At 35.9% G+C, this 24,163-nt stretch overlaps 1 protein-coding gene across 1 annotated transcript in view; it reads left to right on the top strand.

The window, feature by feature from the left end:
- The first annotated feature begins 1,167 nt into the window (after positions 1 to 1,167).
- LOC129561589 (UDP-glucuronosyltransferase 2C1-like) overlaps positions 1,168 to 24,163 on the top strand; it is a 39,566-nt gene continuing 16,570 nt past the window's right edge. The window contains exons 1-3 of the mRNA XM_055434282.2: positions 1,168 to 1,888; positions 10,446 to 10,594; positions 12,104 to 12,235. Of these exons, the coding sequence (XP_055290257.1) occupies positions 1,168 to 1,888; positions 10,446 to 10,594; positions 12,104 to 12,235 (1,002 nt within the window). The remainder of the gene's footprint in view (positions 1,889 to 10,445; positions 10,595 to 12,103; positions 12,236 to 24,163) is intronic.

Below are 24,163 nucleotides of genomic sequence, written 5' to 3'. Positions count from 1 at the left end.
TGACATCATACAAAAAAAAAATAAACTCAAAATGGATTAAAGACCAATGTAAGACTGAATACTAAAATATTCTCTGAATAAATTACAATGATATCTTTTTTTGATCTATTTCCTAGAGTAATGGAAAAGAAACAAAACTAACAAATGGGATCAAATTAAACTCAAAAGTTGTTGCACAGCAAAGCAGAATATAAGCAAAATGGGAAGGCAACCCTCAGAGTGAGAGGAAATATTTGCAAATGAAGAAACTGAGAAGGGATTGATCTCCAAAATATTGCAGCAGCACAGATAAACCTGGAGGTTATCATACTAAGTGAATAAGGAATACAGAGAAATACAACTATCACATTGCTTATATATGTAATCTAAAAAAAAAAAGAACTTATTTACAAAGCAAAAATAGACTAATACACAATAAAACAAACTTATGGTTAGAAAAGAGGTAAGGTGGGGGGAGCAATAAATTGGGAACTGGGATTAGCAGATACAGGCTACTATATTTAAAATAGATGAACCAACAAGGACTTACTGTATGGCACAGGAAATTCTGTTCAATATTCTGTAGCAATGTCAATGCAAAAGGAATTTTAAAAATAATAAAAATATGTATATATATGTATATATTCACATATATATACAACTGAATCACTTGCTGTACACCTGAAACTAGCACATTGCTAATCAACTACAATCCAATATATAATTAAAGTTAAAAATAAATCTCCCTACCTTAACATCTCTTAAAGTATGCATATTTCTGGCATTAAGTGATGATCTCTTTCATACTTACAATATCTATCAGAGTTATCAGTAAAAGAAACACTACAGAGATCTTCCTGTTCAAATGAGCATTCAAATAAAACAAACAAATAATTCAAAAACTTTAGCCTTAATAGAATATGCAATCACATAATGCTGTATTTTCTAGCATTACTTATAAATTATTATGGATTTGTATTTAAGCCTGAGTATATATTTCCTAACTCAGTGTACTGAATTTTTTTTTCATCAAAGAAGTTGCTTTTCTTTTTAATCCATAATACAAAGTACACACTTCAAAGTTCAGCCCAACCACTATAAATTGATTGGGACTGTTAAGGAGAGAACATTGGATTGTGTTTCATGCATTTGGTTTAAGCCCAGATTTAATTTGAGCAAGAGTTTACTATGAAGACTGTGAAAATCTTCTGCATCCTTTTCATGCTGCATCTATGTCTCCTTGACTCTGGGAAGACGGGCAAAGTTCTTGTATGGCCTGTGGATTTTAGTCACTGGATTAATTTACAAGTTATTCTAGAAGAGCTTCACCTTCGTGGGCATGAGATAACTGTCCTGGTACCTTCACAAAGTCTTCTGATTGATAATACTAAGGTTCCCTATACTGTGGAGATCCTCCAGCTTTCAGTAACTAAAGAAACTTTCATGGAAGAGCTCAATACCATGCTCTATGAAGTTACATTTGAACTGTCAAAACTCTCATGGTGGGAAATGCAAATAAAACTGGCGAACATAAGCAGAAAATTTTTATTAACTATCAAAAGAGTGTGTGACAGCGCTATCAAAAACAAGGAGTTACTCAGCAGGCTACAGGCAGCCAAGTTCGATGTCTGCATTGCTGACCCTTTAAGTTTTTGTGGGGAACTCGTGTCTGAACTCCTGAATATTCCATTTATATACTCTTTTCGATTTTTCTATGGGAATGTCATTGAAAGACTGTGTGCTGGGCTTCCTATGCCTTCTTCATATGTTCCTGGTGTCACATCAAGACTGACAGACAGGATGACTTTTATACAGAGGCTGGAGAACTGGTTACTGTATACAGTGAGTGACATGATATATTCATATTATGTATTTCCAGAATGGGATGAGTATTACAGCAAGGTTTTAGGTAAGAGAAATACGTATATAATAAGTATTCTTATAGCCTATAAAAATGTAAGTATTTATCTGACCATATGAAAACTTACAAAAAGTATTTTAGATGAAGAAGATCCAAGCACCTGTGGCTACACTGTTTTGAATTTAAGAAATAATAACACCCTTTTTTTGGTTTTGTGTTATATGATTGAATACAGATAACATTCCCTCCTCCAGGGGATCTTCCCAGCCCAGATATTGAACCCAGGTTTCCTGCATTGTAGGCTGATTCTTTAGCATCTGAGCCACCGGGGGAACCCCATTAATATATCCGAGAAGGAATATTCTCTATATTTATGTATGATTTCTTGGAATGTCTGGGAAACCCAAATCTGACAATGTGATTAATTTCCATAAACTTGGACTACTTCTCTGAATTTTGCTTCTCATCTTTTGCAGCCTGTTTTCTTTCTGATTAAATTGCTCTTCCTAAGGTTTTATATTTATGTCCTGTGAAGGAATGGTTAATTGGTGGCCAGGTTTGCAATGTGTTGAGCATGAAACTAGAAAATAAATAATGTGGTTTGGTTTCATCTGCTCTTGTCTTCTAAAGTGTAAAAAAAAAAAAAAAAAAGATTTTTTTTCTAAAGGACCATGTTTCCAGATTTTGTAAATCACCTCTGTGTTTTGTTTCTGTTCTTCTATTTAAAATTGCATTAGAGGTGAACTAGTGACTTTTGACCCTGAGCACAAAGTTTTTCTCTACTCTGATTTGATCATAACAATGTTCCCGATAATGTGGAGATCCTCCAGCTTTCAGTAACTAAAGAAACTTTCGTGGAAGAGCTCACAAAAGTCTATTTACCCCTTCTTTCATTCCTTTTGAATAATTTATTTTTTATTATTTTTATGCGATTAATGTTAAATAAATTTTGCATAAGAGGTAAATTATTTTGAAAAAGCAGTACGGTTTTTACATCATTTAATTAGTTTTTTTTAGGTGTTAGTCACGATAATGTGATCACTGACCTAGAGCCAGACATCTTGGAATGTGAAGTCAAGTGGGCCTTAGAAAGCATCACTACTAACAAAGCTAGTGGAGGTGATGGAATTCCAGTTGAGCTATTTCAAGTCTTGAAAGATGATGCTGTGAAAGTGCTGCACTCAATATGCCAGCAGATTTGGAAAACTCAGCAGTGGCCACAGGACTGGAAGAGGTCAGTCTTCATTCCAATCCCAAAGAAAGGCAATGCCAAAGAATGCTCAAACTACCGCACAATTGCACTCATCTCACACGCTACTAAAGTCATGCTCAAAATTCTCCAAGCCAGGCTTCAGCAGTATGTAAACTGTGAACTGCCAGATGTTCAAGCAGGTTTTAGAAAAGGCAGAGGCACCAGAGATCAAATTGCCAACATCCACTGGATCATGGAGAAAGCAAGAGAGTTTCAGAAAAACATCTATTTCTGCTTCATTGACTATGCCAAAGCCTTTGACTGTGTGGATCACAATAAACTGTGGAACATTCTGAAAGAGATGGGAATCCCAGACCACCTGACCTGCCTCTTGAGAAACCTGTATGCAGGTCAGGAAGCAACTGTTAGAACTGGACATGGAACAACAGACTGGTTCCAAATAGGAAAAGGTGTACGTCAAGGTTGTATATTGTCACCTTGCTTATTTAACTTATATGCAGAGTACATCATGAGGAACGCTGGGCTGGAAGAAGCAGAAGCTGGAATCAAGATTGCTGGGAGAAATATCAATAACCTCAGATATGCAGATGACACTACCCTTATGGCAGAAAGTGAAGAGGAACTCAAAAGCCTCTTGATGAAAGTGAAAGAGGAGAGTGAAAAGGTTGGCTTGAAGCTCAACATTCAGAAAACAAAGATCATGGCATCTGGTCCCATCACTTCATGGGAAATAGATGGAAAAACAGTGGAAACAGTGTCAGACTTTAATTTTTTGGGCTCCAAAATCACTGCAGATGCTGATTGCAGCAATGAAATTAAAAGAGGCTTGCTCCTTGGAAGGAAAGTTATGACCAGCCTAGATAGCATATTAAAAAGCAGAGACATTACTTTGCCAACCAAGGTCCGTCTAGTCAAGGCAATGGTTTTTCCCGTGGTCATGTATGGATGTGAGAGTTGGACTGTGAAGAAAGCTGATCGCCGAAGAATCGGTGCTTTTGAACTGTGGTGTTGGAGAAGACTCTTGAGAGTCCCATGGACTGCAAGGAGATCCAACCAGTCCATTCTGGGGGAGATCAATCCTGGATGTTCATTGGAGGGACTGATGCTAAAGCTGAAACTGCAGTACTTTGGCCACCTCATGCGACGAGTTGACTCACTGGAAAAAACTCTGATGCTGGGAAAGGTTGGGGGGGGGGGAGGAGAAGGGGACGACGGAGAATGAGATGGCTGGATGGCATCACTGACTCTGTGGACATGAGTTTGAGTGTACTCCGGGAGTTGGTGATGGACAGGGAGGCCTGGTGTGCTGTGATTCATGGGGTCGCGGAGAGTCGGACACGACTGAGCGACTGAACTGAACTGAACTGAACTGAACATGTAACATTGTATTAGTTTCAGCTGGTGACAAAAAATTAATTAAGAGTCAACTTAAGAAGGAAATGGAAAATTTTATTTGAGCCAATCTGAGGATTGTAATCCTTGAGAAAGTCTGTTAGGAAGATCTGAGGAATGTTCTACACATTAGAAGTCAAAGCATTGTTATATAAATTTTTGAGGGAAAGGGTTATACATGAAAGAGTCATCCATTAAGCAATATATTGCCAGTTTATGTAGTCCTAAAAAGTGAGTAGTGGGTCATTGTGACCCCTTAAGGGATTAAGAAAGGAATGTTACCTCCTAAGGAGTTACCTTGCTGGGGTCAGGAGGAAATTGCTATTTTTTGTAGAGTAAACTTTCCTGTGTCTTCTATGGGGATCTAGATAATACATAATGCAGAAGCACATTGCACACTAAAACGAGGAGTGCTGGGCACTGACTCAAGTGGCAGAGAAATTTTTATGCAAAATATTTCTTACCCTGCCTTAAAATAATTTTTTTCATCACATGTATACAGCATAATGATATTTCTACATATTGTGAAACAATAACAATAGATAATATCCATCACTACACATAGTTACAAATGAGTTTTTATCTGAGAACTCATAAGATCTACTTTCTTAGCACAATACAGTATTAGTAACTATAGTCACCATGCTGTAAATTACTGGATGACTTACTTTAGAACTGGAACTTTGTACCATTTGACCACCTTCAACAACCTGTTGTGACCATGCTACAACCCTAGCATCTGGCAACCACCTTTTTTCAGTGTCTATAGTTTGTTTCCCTGGTGGCTCAGAGGTTAAAGCGTCTGCCTCCAATGCGGGAGACCCGGATTCGATCCTTGGGTCGGGAGGATCCCCTGGAGAAGGAAACGGTAACCCACTCCAGTATTCTTGCCTGGAGAATCCCATGGACGGAGAAGCCTGATAGGCTACAGTCCACGGGGTCGCAAAGAGTCGGACACGACTGAGCGACAGAACGAATAGTTTGTTTCAGCTCAGTTCAGTTCAGTCACTCAGTCGTGTCCGACTCTTGCGACCCCATGAATGACAGCACGCCAGGCCTCCCTGTCCATCACCAACTCCCGGAGTTCACTCAAACTCACGTCCATCGAGTCGGTGATGCCATCTAGCCATCTTATTCTCTGTGGTCCCCTTCTCCTCCTGCCCCCAATCTCTCCCAGCATCAGAGTCTTTTCCAGTGGGTCAACTCGTCGCATGAGGTGGTCAAGGTATTGGAGTTTCAGCTTTAGCATCAGTCCTTCCAATGAACACCCAGGATTGATCTCCTTTAGAATAAACTGGTTGGATCTCCTTGCAGTCCAAGGGATTCTCAAGAGTCTTCTCCAGCACCACAGTTCAAAAGCATCAATTCTTCGGCGCTCAGCTTTCTTCACAGTCCAACTCTCACATCCATACATGACCACTGGAAAAACCATAGCCTTGATTAGACAGACCTTTGTTGGCAAAGTAATGTCTCTGCTTTTTAATGTACTATCTAGGTTGGTCATAACTTTCCTTCCAAGGAGTAAGCGTCTTTTAATTTCATTAGATTCCACATATAAGTGATATATTTCCCTGTCTTACTTCACTTAATATCCTCAAGGTCCATCCATGTTGAGGAAAATGGCAAGTTTTCCTTGTTTTTCATGACTTGTGGAAAATTCTGAAAGAGATGGGGAATACCAGACCACCTGACCTGCCTCTTGAGAAACCTGTATTCAGGTCAGGAAGCAACAGTTAGAACTGGACATGGAACAACAGACTGGTTCCAAATAGGAAAAGGTGTACGTCAAGGTTGTATATTGTCACCCTGCTTATTTAACTTATATGCAGAGTACATCATGAGGAACGCTGGGCTGGAAGAAGCACAAGCTGGAATCAAGATTGCCAGGAGAAATATCAATCACCTCAGATATGCAGATGACACCACCCTTATGGCAGAAAGTGAAAAGGAACTCAAAGGCCTCTTGATGAAAGTGAAAGAGGAGAGTGAAAAGGTTGGCTTGAAGCTCAACATTCAGAAAACAAAGATCATGGCATCTGGTCCCATCACTTCATGGGAAATAGATGGGGAAACAGTGGAAACAGTGTCAGACTTTATATTTTTAGGCTCCAAAATCACTGCAGATTCTGATTGCAGCCATGAAATTAAAAGACGCTTACTCCTTGGAAGGAAAGTTATGACCAGCCTAGATAGCATATTAAAAAGCAGAGACATTACTTTGCCAACCAAGGTCCGTCTAGTCAAGGCTATGATTTTTCCCATGGTCATGTATGGATGTGAGAGTTGGACTGTGAAGAAAGCTGATCGCCGAAGAATTGATGCTTTTGAACTGTGGTGCTAGAGAAGACTCTTGAGAGTCCCTGGACTGCAAGAAGATCCAACCAGTCCATTCTAAAGGAGATCAATCCTGGGTGTTCATTGGAAGGACTTATGCTAAAGCTGAAACTCCAATACTTTGACCACCTCATGCGATGAGTTGACTCACTGGAAAAGAGTCTGATGCTGGGAGGGATTGGGGGTAGGAGGAGACAGGGACGACAGAGAATGAGATGGCTGGATGGCATCACCGACTCGATGGACATGGGTTTGAGTGAATTCCGGGAGTTGGTGATGGACAGGGAGGCCTGGCGTGCTGTGGTTCATGTGGTCAAAAAGAGTCAGACACGACTGAGTGACTGAACTGAACTGAACTGAATAATGTTCCACTCTATCTGTAATGATATTTACTTTATCCATTCATGTATTTATAAACACTTAGATTGTTTCCATGATTTTGGCTATTGTAAATACTGCAGCAATGAGCTTAAGAGTGCAATGACCTGTTCTTTTTTTTTTCTAATTTCATACCCATAAGTGGAATTTCTGGATCATATGGTAAAATCAAATAAAATCAAGTTATTTTAAAATTTTGAGGAAACTCCATAACATTTTCCTTATTGGCTGTACCGATTTACATTTGCACTAACAGTGTAAACTTGTTTGTCTCTTTTCACTACCTCCTCACAAGTTTATCATTTTGATGATAGCCCTCATAACAGGTATGAGATATTAATTCTTTTTAGTTTTTCTTTGAATGTTCTTGGTCACTAGTAATGTTGAACACCATTGTAGATTCTTGTTGACTAAAAATGTTTATTCAGTTTCTCAGCTAACTTTTTTAAATTTAATTATTTTTGTTCTATTGAATTGTGTGAATTCCTTCTATATTTTAGGTGGCAGTACCTACACAGGCATATGGTTTGCAAATATTTTCTCTATTTTCATAGGCTGCCTTCTTATTTTGTTGATCATTTCTTTTTCTGTGCAGTATGCGGAACCTTCTAATTGGAAGCAGTTCCACTTCTTCATTTTTAATTTTTAATTTAATTTTGTTACTTATACTTTAGGTGTTACATTTTAAATTCACTGTTATGTTGAGTGTCAAGAGTTATTTCCCATTTGTTTTCATTGAGGAATTTTATGGTTTTAGGTCTTATATTTAAGTCTTTAATCCATTTTAATATAATTTTGTATTGGAGTAAGATCTGGGTCTAGTTTTATTCCTTTGTATATGAATATCCATTTTTTTTTTCAGCAAGAATTATTTAAAAGACTATCTTCCTTCACTGAATATTTTTGGCTCTCTTGTGAAATATTAGTTGAATATATATGCATGAGTTTATTTTGGGGCTTTTACTTCCGCTCCAATGGACTAAGTGACTGTTTTTATTTATATTATTTTGATTACTATATCTTTATAATAACCCTTAAAATCAGAGTGTGTGATGCCTCCAACTTTGTTTTTCTATCTCAAAATTGATTTTTCTATTTGGAAATTTTTCATTTTCATATGATTTTTTAAAATTATTTTCCTTGTTACTAATTTTAACAGATGTATCTCTAATATCCTATCGTTACTAAAAGTTGTGTTTATTCCCCAAAACTTAAAAAAAGTTATAGTTGTGATCTCTTATTTTATATAGCCACTTCCTTTTTCCCTTTTTTTTTTTTTTTTGAGTATCTGTTTAAATATTTCTTCTAAGAAATTATTCAACAACTCAGAAGCAACATGACTGCTTCTAATGAACTATGCCACCCGGCAATATGTAATATGTTCAAAAAAGCATATTACCTAATTGGTGTCAACATGTTGTACTGAAACTTCTCAGCATTTTGTGACAGAAACAGGTGTTTATATCTCTAGACTTTGCCCTATAAAATATGGGCAGAAACCATCACAAATTCATGTTCAGAGTTCAAGCTACAAGAGACAACACTGAGCAAAGATAATCTAAAATCTCATCAAGGTGACATTTTCTCAGTCATAGATTAATCCTTGATTGATCTACAACTGGATTGAACTGTTTTACTTCTGGTCCCAGCAGGCTAACACTCAGTTTAGGGACATCTTTTCTAGTGATAGGGTATTACTCTGTCCCTGATTCATCCATAGTTCTTAGCAACTTAGAATATTCTTTGGTGGAATATATCAATAATCTGAGAAGAATAATTAAATACTTGGTAAATAGAAGAAATGCATTTCTTTTACTTATATATGTTAAAATGCTATAAGATATAAATGCAATTTGGCTATTCAGAATTTAAAATCATCATTATAAAATGCATTCCAAGTATGTTTTTCAAATTTTAAAAGTATAACTCATAATTTATAAAATTTTTCATTACAACATGTCATAGATAAGTTCAAATAATTGATGAATAAACCAGAAAGACAGCATTAATTTCAAAAAATTGAAAACTATTTATAAACCTCTTGGGGGATAAAGTAACTTTAGAATAAGAGTACTAGGTTAGACACAAAAATGGTCGAAAAAAATCCTATAGGGCAATAAAATCATAATTTTGGAAATGATATTTCTACCAGACAGAAATATGCCAGTTAACAATTAATTTCAATGTATTTTAACTCAAAAGTTAGAGAAAATTAAAAAACAAACAACAACCTAAAGTGTGCACACATTTTCATAAAGATATGAGTTGAGTATGAAACTGGATATTGTAATCACCAGAGTCAAGCCCCTCATTTACTGAGTTTTGCTTTGATCTCTTATGCACATAGATCTTCCTAGGAGTTCAAAATCCCTTATATTTTTCTAGTAAAAACCTTAGCACACTTAGAACATCAAGGAGAATATTAAAAAAGCCATGTAGTGAGAAACCAGATAGCTATGGTTTCCTTCTATTGGTGACACAGAGCCCATATTTCAAAGGGACACCAAAACTCTGGGTAAGGTTCAGTATACCACAGTAGATATATAGAATTCAGAGATGAAACTCTGGTTGAAACTAAGGAAGATGATTCAATTCAGGATCACTAATTTGAGTTCTTATTCTGTAAATAATCACTTGGTTCCCAATTCAGTTCAAAGGAACCCTTTTGTACTGTTTGTTAAGTAAATATGTCAAAATGGCAAATATTTCACCACCAGATTATTGTGCAATGCAATATCTTTACCAAAGAGGATGAAATCTTGTAAAATAAGAACTTTACTATAGCAAAGGAAACAATCACTTTAAGAATTGTACTAAAAATATTCAGGATGTAATTTGTTGTAACAACACACTTGAAAATAGTAGAAAAAAGAAGGATAAAGCACAAGTTGATTTTCAACATAGTCAGAGACTTTTGGGGCAATGAGGATGAGATAAATTGGAATTTCAGAAGTTGTGACTACCACAGAAGGCTGAGGATCATTGCCTAACTTTCTTGTACTTACTAGAAGCACATGAGTGGGTTCAGGCTTAGCTCAAGATGAAAGACTCCATTGACAGAGAGAAAGCAACAGGCTGTTTGTTTTGCTCCATACTTCTATCTGTGTTTACTAATTCATATTCTCACTATTGTGTCCTCTTCGGGGTAAAAGGCCAATTGATATATAAGCTGAGTTGCAAAGGCTCAGTATTGGTCTTCAGGAATTTACTTAGAAACTTAGGTAGAGAAATATCTTCCATTTACCATATCAGATTGTTTTCCCTCTATTATCCTTCATTTTTATTCAGGAAAACCTACCACACTATGTGAGACTATGGGGAAAGCTGACATGTGGTTGTTTCGAAGTTACTGGGATTTTGAATTTCCTCAGCCTTATTTACCTAATACCGAATTTGTTGGAGGACTGCACTGCAAGCCTGCAAAGCCCCTACCTAAGGTAATTAAATGTGCTTATTATTTTCCTACAGGAGTGTTTATCTCTTAAATGATTTCTAGTTAATTATTATTAAGATTTGATATGCAAACTGAGAAGACGGAATAGAATTTAATGGTCATTTACAGTCAGAAGGTGAATACCTTTATTTTGGATTATGTATTATTATCTGATTGAAGTAGTCCTCAATATTTTCTTGTTCAAAGTCCATTCACTATTCATAAAAATTTATTTTATATAAATTTTAAAATATTCTTTAGTATCTCAAGAATACCATGCTATAATTGAAAATAAAGATAACATTATATTTTAAGTCAAATCATTTGTAAATATAGTGTAATGGGTAATTTTATGTATTAACTTCCCTGGCTAGGTACTCAGCTATTTAGACAAACACTTTTTTGGAAGTTACTGAGAGGCTATTTTCAGATGACATTAACTTTTAAATATGTGAACCTTGAATAAACAAATTACTCTTCCTTATGTGGATAAGCCTCATCCTATTAGTTGAAGATGTGAATAGAACAAAAGACTGAATTCTGCCAGTAGGTAGCCTTCAGACTTAAATTACAGCAGCGGCTCTTCTCTCAGTCTCCAGCCTAAAGGGCTGTTCTGCACATTAAACTTGCCAGCCTCCGTAACCATGTGAGAAATCCCTGAAAATAAATCTCTTACCTGGCTTTCCATTTTAAGTCTCACGTATTTCTTCTTGTCTTATTTAATTAACTTAGTTTTGCTAGTATTTAAATACAGTATGAAAAGATTTCATTTTATTTCAGTATGATTGAATATGCTGTTTTTATTTTTAACTCATAATTTTATATTTCTACTATATTCCTATAATCCTCAGAGTATGTTTTATAGGTATTTCTGCGTTACTTGTCTGGTCAGGAGTTACTTGGCTACCTCATTCCTGATTGCGTTTGTAGAAGCTTATGTAAAAAACAAATATAACCAAAATAAAAGAAAATTGAAAGTTAGAAAACAGGGAAAAGTAAATATACCAAAATCGTGTCATTGTGCTGACCATGATTCAGCAGAAAAATGAAAAATAATCTTATTAGCGTCTAAATGTAAAGTGAAGCACCAGAACTATTTAAGGTAGAAGTTTGCTCTGCCACCTACTGCTGTGTAGGCTCGGACAAAGTACTTAACCTTACTGAGATATGTAAATGTATACATATCTCATAAAATTACCATATATGTAAGCCAAATGATACATGTAAAGAGTTCAGCAAATGGCAGAAGATAACAGGCAGTCAATAATTTGTAAACATAAACATGCATGCACAGAGACACACATACCTGAAATATGCTTTACTAAATGAGCCTTTAGTAACAATAATTTTTAATTTGTTTAATAACAAATGATTTCAGGTCATCTATTATACAGTGAAATCGTTAACATGTGGAAGTACAGAATTGTTCTAATTATTCAGACACATTGAGAAAAAAGTGTGACATCTATTGTAGCTGTAAGCTTTTATATTACAAAGACTGTTTTCTTCATAGGAATTTGAAGAGTTTGTTCAAAGCTCTGGAAAAGATGGAGTCGTGGTGTTTACTCTGGGGTCAATGATCAAAAACCTCTCAGAAGAAAAGTCTAATATGATTGCATCAGCCCTTGCCCAGATTCCACAGAAGGTCAGATAATATTTTTTTCAGTGACAGTTATTTTAAAACCTCTATAAAATTATACTGTTAAGACATAGGAAAGGCTATTGATATTGGTAATGTCAATTTAAGTGAACTCTACAGAAAAAGTATAAACGTTTAAAGGGGATATTTGATTGCTATCTTGCTTTAAAACTGGCATTATTCACAGGAAAATCTATTGCGGTATTTTCCTTAAATAACAAGCTAAAACTTAATCATTTGCTCTTGTTAAATGATCAGTCAGTTTTGTGCATAGGTTTTAAGGCATCCATGTAATCTAATATTTTGGCTGTTCTTATATTTTCTTTACATCTGAAGCACATAAACAAGTTACAAATAACAATAAAGGAAAAGATAATGAAAATAATAGGCTTGATTCACAGAATGTCTTGGGACTATACTTTTTTAGGATTAAATTTTTTGAATGTGAGTCCTTGTTGAACCTGAAACTAAGAGCTTAGATTCTAAAAATAATCCTAAATAAAGATTCTTCTAATAATCATAGAAAATGAATCCTAAAAATGATCCTAAATAGCAATCCTAAATGATTCTTTTTTTTTAATTTATTTATTTTTAAATTAAAGAATAATTGCTTTACAGAAGTTTGCTGTATTCTGTCAAACATGAATCAACCATAGGTATACATATGTTTCTTCCCTTTTGAACCTTCCATCTCCCTCCCCATCCTACTTCTCTGGTTGATACAGAGCCCCTGCTTGAGTTCACTGAGACATACAGCAAATTCCCACTGGCTATCTATTTTACAGCCTTCCCTGATAGCTTACCCGGTAAAGAATCTGCCTGCAAGGCAGGAGATGCTGGTTGAATTCCTGAGTCGGGAATATCCTCTGGGGAAGGGATAGGCTACCCACTCCAGTATTCTTGGGCTTCCCTTTTGGCTCAGCTGGTAAAGAATCCCCCTGCAATGCAGGAGAACTGGGTATGATATCTGGGCTGGGAAGATTCCCTGGAGAAGGGAACGGCTACCCACTGCAGTATTCTGGCCTGGAGAATTCCATGAACTGTACCCATGGGATCACAACAAGTCAGACACAACTGAACAACTTTCACTTCACTTCTTCACTTCATCTATTTTACATATGGTAATGTAAGTTTCCATGTTACTCTCTCCATACATCTCACCCTCTTGTCTCCTCTCCCCATGTCCATAAGTCTGTTCTCTATGTCTGTTTCTCCATTGCTGCCCTGCAAATAAATTATTTGATACCATCTTCCTAGATTTCATATATGTACACATTAGTGTACAATACTTATCTTTCTCTCTCTGACTTACTTCACTCTGTATAATAGGCTCTAGTTTCATCCACCTCATTAGAACTGACTCAAATGAGTTCCTTTTTATGGCTGAGTAATATTCCATTGTGTATATGTAGCACTATTTATTTATCCATTCATCTGTCAATGGACGTCTAGGTTGCTTCCATGTTCTAGCTATTGTAAATAGTGCTGCAATTAATATTTGGATACATGTGTCTTTTTCAGTTTTGATTTCCTCAGGGTATATGTCTAGGAGTGAGATTGCTGGGTCATATGGTGGTTTTATTCCTAGTTTTTAAAAGAATCTCCATACTGTCTTCCATAGTGGCTTTATAAGTTTGCATTCCCACCAACAGTGTAAAAGGTTTCCCTTTCCTCCACACTCTCTCCAGCATTTATTGTTTGTACACATTTTGATGATGGCCATTCTGACTGATGTGAGGTGATATCTCATTGTAGATTTGCATTTCTCTAATAACGAGTGATGTTGAGCATCTTTTCATGTGTTTGTTAGCCATCTACATGTCTTCTTTGGAGAAATGTGAGTTTAGGTCTTTTTCCCATTTTTTTATTGAGTTGTTTATTTTTTGGTATTGAGTTGTATGAGCTGCTTGTATATTCTGGAAACTAATCCTCTGTCAGTTGTATCATTTGCTATTATTTTCTCCCATTCTGAGGGCTGTCTTTTCACCTTGTTTATAGCTTCTTTGCTGTGCAAAAGCTTTTAAGTGTAACCATGTCTCATTTGTCTACTTTTGCTTTTATTTCCATTATCTAGGGGATGGATCATAGAGGATCTTGCTTTGATTTATGTCATTGAGCACTCTGCCTATGTTTTCCTCTTAGAGTTTTCTAGTTTTTGGTCTTATATTTTGAGTTTATCTTTGTGTATGGTGTTAGGAATTGTTCTAAATTCATTCTTTTACATGTAGCTGCCCAGTTTTCCCAGCAACATTAATTGAAAAGACTGTCTTTGCCCCATTGTATATTCTTGCCTCCTTTGTCAAAAATAAGGTACCCATAGGTGCCTGGGTTTATTTCTGGGCTTTCTATCTTGTTCCATTGGTCCATATTTCTGTTTTTGTGCCAGTACCATACTGTCTTGATGACTGTAACTTTGTAGTATAATCTGAAATCAGGAAGCTTGATTCCTCCAGCTCCATTCTTCTTTCTCAAGACTGCTTTGGGTATTTGGGGTCTTTTGTGTTTCCATATGAATTTTTTTATTCTAGTTCCGTTAAAAATGCCACTGGTAATTTGATAAGGATTGCATTGAATATGTAGATTGCATTTGGTTGTATTGTCATTTTCACAATATTGATTCTTCCTATCTAGGAGTATGGGTTATCTCTCTATCTGTTTATATCATCTTCGATTTCTTTCATCAGTGTCTTATAATTTTCTGTGTGTAGTTCTTTTGTCTCCAAGACTATGTAGGTCTATTCCTAGATATTTAATTCTTTTTGCTGCAGTGGTGATGGGATTGATTCCTTAATTTCTTTTTCAGATTTTTCATTGTTAGTATATAGAGATGTGAATGTTTTCTGTGTATTGACTTTTGTATCCTGAGACTTTGTTAAATTAGTTGATTAGTTTTAGTAATTTTCAGATAGTATCTTTAGGGTTTTCTATGTGTACTATCATATCATCTGCAAACAGTGAGAGCTTTATTTCTTCTTTTCCAAACTGGATTCATTTTGCTTCTTTTTCTTCTCTGATTGTTGTAGCTAGAATTTCCAAAACTATGTTGACTAATAGTGATGAGAGTGGACACTATTGTCTTGTTCCTGATCTTAGAGGGAATGCTTTCAGGTTTTCACCATTGAGAATAATTTTTGGTATGGGTTTATCGTATATGGCCACTAATCAATAATGATTCTTAAATAATTAAAACTTTAATAATATAGTAAAGGATTTATAAGTATACTTTATAATATTCCAGCTATATACTTTTTAAATTTTTTCCTAGTTTTAGTTAAAATAGACTTTTACAACACGTTTAAGTTTCAAACAATTATGACAATTCTTATATTTATATACAAATTACTTTCAAAAATTGCTTTGTAGAAGTAATACCCATTTAAACACTTAACCTAAAAGGCATCATCATAAAAATATTGAACTTTCAACTGCATTAAAATACAATGTTTAAGAGTAGCATCAACAAAAACATCAACAAAAACTGTCTTTCCAAAACTATGTTGAATAAAAATAGCCAGAGGAACATCCTTGTCTTGTTCCTGGTCTTAGAAGAAGTGCTTTCAGTTTTAATTATTGAAAGTATGTTTGCTATGGGTTTGTCATGAAATTGAAAGTCACTCAGTCGTGTCTGAATCCTTGCGACCCCATGGGTATAGTCCATGGAATTCTCTAGGCAAGAACACTGGAGTGAGTAGCCTTTCCCTTCTCCAGGGGATCTTCCCAACCCAGGGATCTAACCCAGGTCTCCTGCATTGCAGGTGGATTCTTTACGAGCTGAGCCACAAGGGAAGCCCAAGAATACTGGAGTTGGTAGTCTATCCCTTCTCCAGCGGATCTTCCCAACTCAGGAATGGAACTGGGAGGGGGGGGTCTCCCATCACAGGTGGATTCTTTGCCAACTGAGCTATCAGGGAAGCCCTGGGTTTGTCAAATACGGTCTATATTATGCTGAGGTAGCATTCCTCTATTCCCACATTTTACAATTTTTATCATAAATGGGTGTTGAATTTTGTCAAAAGATTTTTCTGCATCAGTTAAGATGATCATATGGTTTTACTCTTCATTTTGTTAATGTGGTGGTGGTGGTGGTTTAGTCATTAAGTCGTGTCCAACTCCTGTGACCCCATGACTGTAACTTTCCAGGCTTTTCTGTCCATGGGATTCTCCAGGCAAGAATACTGGAGTGGGTTGCCATTTTCTTCTCCAGGGGATCTTCCTGACCCAGGAATTGAACCTGGTTCTCCTGCATTGCAGGCAGATTCTTTACTGACTGAAAGATTCTTTACCAACTGTTAATGTGGTGTATCACATCAATTGATTTGTGTATATTGGACAATTCTTGCATCTCTCTGGAATAAACCCCACTTGATTATGGTGTATGATCCTTTTTATGCCTTGTTGGATTCAGTTTGCTAGTATTTTGTTGAAGATTTTTGCATCTATGTTCATCAGTGATATTGGGCTGTATTATTCTTTTTTGTGATATCTCTGTTTTTGATATCAGGGTGATGGTGGCCTCTTATAAAGAGCTTCAGAATGTTCCTTCCTCTGCAATTTTTTGGAAGAGTTTCAGAAAAATAGGTGTCAATTCTTCTCTAAATTTTGGCAGAATTTGCCTGTAAAGCTTTTGAGTTCTGGTCATTTGTTTGTTGGAACATTTTAAATCACAGTTTCAATCTTAGTACTTGTGATTGGTTTGTTTATATTTTCTGTTTCTTCCCGGTTCAGTTTTGGGAGACTATACTTTTCTAAAAATTTGTCCATTTCTTTCAGGCTATCTTTTAATGGCATACAGTTGCTTCTAGTAGTTCCTTATGATCCTTTGTATTTCTGTATTGTGCATTGTAACTTCTTTTTTATTTCTCATTTTATTGATCTGAGCCCTTTCCCTTTGTTGTTTGATGAATTTGGCTAAAATTTTGTTAACTTTGCTTATTTCTCAAAGAACAAGATTTTAGTTTCATTGATCTTTGCTACTGTTTTGTCTCTATTTCATTTATTACTGCTTTGATCATTATGACTTCTTTCATTCTACTAACTTTGGTTTTATGTATTCTTTCTCTAGCTGCCTCAGGTGTAAGGATAGGTTATTTATTTTAGTTTTTTCATATTACTTAAGATTGTATTATTAAAAACTTCCCTTCTTAGAACTGCTTTTGCTGTGTCCCCTATGTTTTGGAAATTGCATTTTTGTTGTCATTTGTCTTTAGATTTATTTTTTAATTTCTTATTTTATTTCTTCACTGATCCACTGGTCATTTAGTAACATTGTTTAGCCTCCATGTGTTTGTGTTATTTTAGTTTTTTTGCCCCTGTTTTCCCCCTGGTTTCTAATCTTGTAGTGTTATGATCAGAAAAAGATGTTTGATGCAATTTCAATTTTCTTAAATTTACCAAAATTTGCTTTGTGATCCAACATGTGCTTTATCCTGGAGAATGCCCTGTGTGCACTTAAGAAGAAACTGTATTCTTCTGCTTTCAGATGGAATGTCTTATAAATATTAATTAAATCTATTTGATCTAATGTGTCATTTAAGACTTGTGTTTTCTTATTTTCTGACTGGAAGATCTGCCCATTGGTATAAGTGCCCCCACTATTATTGTGTTATTGTTGGTTTCCTTTTTCATGGCTGTTAGCATTTGCCTTATGTAGTGAGGCTCTCCTATCTTGGGTGCATATACTTTAAAAACTGTTACATATTCTTCTTAGATTGATCCCTTGATCATTATGTAACGTTCTTCCTTTTCTCTTGTAGCAGTCCTTATCTTAAAGTCTATTTTGTGTGATATAAGTATTACTACCTCAATTTTCTTTTAGTTTCCATTTGCATGGAATATCTTTTTCCATCTCCTCACTTTTAAACCATATGTGTCCCTAAGTCCTAAAGTAGGCATCTTGTGGACAGCATAGATATGAGTCTGGTTTTCTTTATCAATTATCAGTCTATGTCTTTTGGTTAGAGCATTTATCCATTTTCATTTAAGGTAATTATTGATATGCATGTTCCTGTTGTCATTTTCTTAATTGTTTGAGGTTTATTTCCACAGATTTTTTCTTCCCTTCCTTTTTTCCATCTTCTCTTGTGGCTGGATGACCATATTTTGCTTTGTGTTTTGATTGCTTTTTCTCTTTTATGTATGAATCTATTGTAGATTCTGCTTTGCATTTCCCAGAAGATTTTGATATAGCAGTCTATATATATGCAAGGGTATTTCCTGATAGCTCAGTTGGTAAAGAGTCTGCCTGCAATGCAGGAGACCCCAGTTCTATTCCTGGATCTGGAAGATCCTCTGGATAAGGGATAGGCTGCTCACTCCAGCATTCTTGGCTTCCCTTGTGCCTCAGATAGTAAAGAATTCACCTGCAAAATTGGAGACCTGGGTTCAATCCCAGGGTTGGGAAGATTCCCTGGAGAAGGGAAAGGTTACCCACTCCAGTATTCTGGCCTAGAGAATTCCATGGACTATACCCTTGGGGTAGAAAAGAGTCAGACATGACTGAGTGACTTTCACTTTCACATAAAAACAAGGTTGTTTTAAGTTGTTGATCTTTTACTTTCAAATATCATTTCAAAATGCATTTCCAATATCCTACATCTGCATTCTCCACTTGTCACAGTTGCTGGTGTCAGTATCATATTTGTGTGTGGATGTTATCCTGTCTTTACTGTGTGTTTTTTTTACTAAGTAGCTTTACCATTTCAGGTTTTCTTATTTCTAGTTGTCACCTCAACTTTTCCTACTATCCAGAGAAGTTCGTTTAGAAAGTACTAAACACGGCAATTAGAATAGAAAAAATAAAAATTAAAAAGAATTCAAATTAAAAAAGAAGAAATAAAGCTCTCACTGTTTGCAGAAGACATGATACTATACGTTGAAAATCCTAAATATGCTACCAGAAAACTGCTAGAGCTCAAGAATGAAGTTGGTAAAGTTGCAGGATACAAAATCAATACACAGAAATCTCTTGCATTCCTATGCACTTAACAACAAAGACCAGAAAGAGAAATTAAGTAAACAATTTCATTTACTATCACATCAAAAAGAAAATATACCTATGAGTAAACCTAACAAAGGAGGCAAAAGACCTATACTCAGAAAACTAAGAATATTGATGAAAGAAATCAAAGATAACACAAACAGATGGAGAGATATACTATATTCCTGGTCTAGAAGAATCAATATTGTGAAAATGGCTATACTACCCAAAACAATCTACGAATTTAATACAATCTCTATCAAATTACCAATGGCATTTTTTGCAGAATTAGAACAACAACAACAAAAAAAAATGTACAATTTGTATGGAGACACAAAAACCCTCAAATAGCCAAAGTGATTTTCAGAAAGAAAAATGGAGTAGGAGGAATCAGGCTCCCCAATTTCAGACTGTACTACAAAGCTACAGTAATAAAGACAATATGGTACTGGCACAAAAAAACAGAAACACAGATCAATGAAACAGGAAAGAAACTCCAGAAATAAACTCACGCACACCTATGGCCAATTAATCTGTGACAAAGGAAGCAAGAGTATGCAGTGGGAAAAAGACAGTCTCCTCAGTAAGTAGTGCTGGGAAAACTGGATAGCTACATTTAAAGGAATAAAATTAGAATACTCCCTAACACTATACACAAATTTGAACTCAAAATGGATTAAAGACCTAAATGTAACACCAAATACTCTTAGAGAAAAAAATAGGCAGAACACTCCTGACATAAATCTCAATGATATCTTTTTGATCCACCACTTAGAGTAATAGAAATAAAAACAAAAACAAACAAATGGGACCTAATTAAGCTTAAAAGCTTTTGCAAGCAAGTTCAGTTCAGTTCAGTCGCTCAGTCATGTCCGACTCTTTGTGACCTCATGAATCACAGCACTCCAGGCCTCCCTGTCCATCACTAACTCCCGGAGTTCACTCAAACTCATGTCCATTGAGTCGGTGATGCCATCCAGCCATCTCATTCTCTGTCGTCCCGTCTCCTCTCACCCCCAATCACTCCCAGCATCAGACTCTTTTCCAGTGAGTCAGCTCATTGCATGAGGTGGCCAAAGTATTGCAGTTTCAGCTTTAGCATCAGTCCCTCCAATGAACACCCAGGATTGATCTCCTTTAGAATGGACTGGTTGGATCTCCTTGCAGTCCAAAGGACTCTCAAGAGTCTTCTCCAGCACCACAGTTCAAAAGCATCAATTCTTCGGTGATCAGCTTTCTTCACAGTCCAACTCTCACATCCATACATGACCACGGGAAAAACCATAGCCTTGACTAGACGGACCTTGGTTGGCAAAGTAATGTCTCTGCTTTTTAATATGCTATCTAGGCTGGTCATAACTTTCCTTCCAAGGAGTAAGCGTCTTTTACTTTCATGGCTGAAATCAGCATCCACAGTGATTTTGGAGCCTAAAAATATAAAGTCTGACACTGTTTCCACTGTTTCCCCATCTATTTCCCATGAAGTGATGGGACCAGATGCCATGATCTTTGTTTTCTGAATGTTGAGCTTCAAGCCAACCTTTTCACTCTCCTCTTTCACTTTCATCAAGAGGCTTTTGAGTTCCTCTTCACTTTCTGCCATAAGGGTGGTGTTATCTGCACATCTGAGGTTATTGTTATTTCTCCCAGCAATCTTGATTCCAGCTTGTGCTTCTTCCAGCCCAGCGTTCCTCATGATGTACTCTGCATATAAGTTAAATAAGCAGGGTGACAATATACAACCTTGACGTACACCTTTTCCTATTTGGAACCAGTCTGTTGTTCCATGTCCAGTTCTAACTGTTGCTTCCTGACCTGCATACAGGTTTCTCAAGAGGCAGGTCAGGTGGTCTGGGATTCCCATCTCTTTCAGAATGTTCCACAGTTTATTGTGGAAACCATAAACAAAATGGAGACAGACATCAGAATTGGAAAAAAAAAATTACCAATGAAGAAATTAATCTCTAAAATATACAACCAGCTCATGCAGCTCAATATGTATTTAAAAATTTTTAATGGTGAAAGATCTAACTATATATTTCTCTCAAGGAGACATAAGATGGCCAACAAACACATGGAAATTAGGACATCACTAATTATTAGAGAAATACAAATCAAAACTGTAATGGGGTATCATCACACACTGAAGAGAATGACTATCATCAAAAATTCTTCACACAGTAAATGCTGGAAAGGGTGAGGAGAAAGGGGAACCCTCCTACAATATTGGTGATAACGTAAACTGGTACAGCCACTATGGAAAGCAGTATGGAGATCCCTTAAAAAACTAAGAACAGGGCTACCAAATGATCCAATAATCTCATTCTTGGGCTTATATCTAGAGAAAACCATAATTCAGGAAGACACATGCACCACAATGTTCAATAGCAGCACAATTTACAATAGTCAAGACATGAAATCATCCTAAATGTCCATTGACAAAGGAATGGGTGAAGAAGATGTGGTACATATATGCAATGGAATACTCAGTCATAGAAAGGAACAAAATAATGCCATTTGCACGAATGTGAATGTACCTAGAGATTGTTATACTGAATGAAATTAGTCAGACAGAGAAAGACCAAGAGCATTTGATATCACTTATATGTGGAATCTAAAGAAGGGGTAAAAATATACTTATTTGCAAAATAGAAATAGAGTTATAGATACAGAAAGCAAACTTATGATTACCAGAGGGATAGGGGGGATAAATTGAGAGATTGGAATTGACATGTACACAATACTTTATATAAAATAGATAAAAAGAATTACTGTAGAGCACAGGGAATTCTACTCAATACTCTATAGTGAATTATATAGGAAAAAATCTAATAAAGGTGAATATATGTACATGTATAACTGAATCACTTTGCTGTACATGTTAAACTAACACAATATTTTAAATCAACTATACTCCAATAAAATTTTTATTTAAAAAAGAAGCTGTCTGAAGTAACCATATTGGAACTCTGAGTACTTGCAACTTGCAGGGTAAAGCCAGACTGATAAACTGCAGTTAATTTGATCATTTCAGCCCTTTAGCACAGCACCAGCTTCAAAACCTTCATATCCAACATGCTGGCAGTCAGCGTGCCTGTGTACCTTGTATAATTTAGTGGCACCGTGATGGGCAATAAAGACCTTATTCTTCACATATTGGGGTTCTTTATTGCTGATTAGTGCCCTTGGTCACTGAGTTGTAGTCCCACTATTGGCCACAATTATTTCAAATCCCATTATCAGAAGCTTATATGTTTTAACCTTTATGATAAAGTATAATTAGAATAAACATAAATCTAGATTTTAATGCAATGAATGGGATGTTTTGATACTTTTGACACATTTAAGAAGATTCAGTTAGGAAGATTCAGTTATTCAGGTCCACTTATTAGATACCATCTTTCAAATGGTGAATGCTTTCTGAAAGTAGAGGCTTAAACTTGTTAGTACTTAGAGCATCAATGGTTATTTTAGATGTTGAGTTTGTACATAGGAGGGGACTATTGTGATTTACGAAAAATCAGAACAAATTTATTAAAAAAAAAAACCGAACAAATGACAGCATTCAGACTCAAAAGACTTACTTGAAGAAAAACAAATGAAGAAAAATGAACCCTAAAACAATAGTGGGATACCACCTTATGAATGAACATAAAAATTGTGGGACTTCTAGAAAAAGAGAAATGGGTAGAAAGGATATTAAAGAAATAATGGCATGAAACATTTTAATGAAAGACATCGTGAATTTAAAAATTCAAGAAGCTTAGAGAACTTCAAGTAGAATAAAATCAAAGATATCTATGCAAAGGCATGTTAAAACCAAGCTATCAAAAGTCAAAGACAATGAGGAAATCCTGAAAGAAGCTAGATGGAAGTGCTGTGCTTAGTCGCTCAGTCGTGTCCAACTCTTTGTGACACCATGAACTGTAGCCCGCTAGGTTCCTCTGTTTATGTGGATTCTCCATGCAAGAATACTGGAGTGAGTTGCCATGCCTTCCTCCAGGGGATCTTCCCAACCCAGGGATTGAATCCAGGTCTCCCACATTGCAGGCAGATTCTTTACCATCTGAGCCAACAGGGAAGCCCAGACAGAAGTAATTCATCATATAAAAGATATTTTCACTAAGATGATCAGCAAATTTCTCATCAGAAACCCTGGAATTCAGAAGACAGTAGATTGATAAATTCCAACTGCTGAAAGGAAAAGCAAAAAGCGTTAACCGAGAATTTTATCAGGCAAAATTTCCTTCAAAAGTGAGGTAGGAATTAAGACATTACCAGAAAAACAAAACCTGGGGTACACCATTACCACTAGACTTTACCAATAAAAATATGCAAACGGGACTCTTTTTGGCTGAAAGGAAAAGCTGCTGGAAAGTAACACAAACCACATGAAGAAATAAAAAGCTTCAGTAAAGGTAAAAACAAAGGTAATTTTAAAAACTGGTATCATTCTAATTTTGGTTGTGAGTGAAAGTCACTCAGTTTTGTCCTACTCTTTGCGACCACATAGACTATACAGTCCATGGAACTCTTCAGGCCACGATACTAGAGTGGGTAGCACTTCTCCAGGGGATCTTCCCAACCCAGAAATCAAACTCAGGTCTCCTGCACTGCAGGCGGATTCTTTACCAGCTGAGCCACAAGCAAAGCCCTCCCACCTGCCAGATGGTAGTCAAAAAAAATATTAAAAGAAAAAGGCAAACAGGACAAAGCAAAAGTCATTGTTTTACCTGGACTTCTGGTTGTAAGTCCAATTTTTTTGAATGTTCTCAATACTTTTAAAAATACATTAAAATGATTATTAATTTATATAATTAGGAACACTGATTAAATATGTAATTTATGACATCAATTACAGAAAGGCTTGGGTGGAGATATTAAGGAGCAGTTTTTGTATGTTTTGAAGTTAAGAACAAGTCAAAGAATAAATCCCAAGAACAATTAAAAATAGTTTT

This window comes from Moschus berezovskii, chromosome 5, assembly GCF_049115385.1.
Source record: "Moschus berezovskii isolate FMDL1 chromosome 5, NW_MosBer_1.0, whole genome shotgun sequence".
Classification (NCBI taxonomy): Eukaryota; Metazoa; Chordata; class Mammalia; order Artiodactyla; family Moschidae; genus Moschus; species Moschus berezovskii.
Note: the sequence above shows the minus strand (reverse complement) of the source record. Positions and strands in the feature narration are given on the sequence as shown.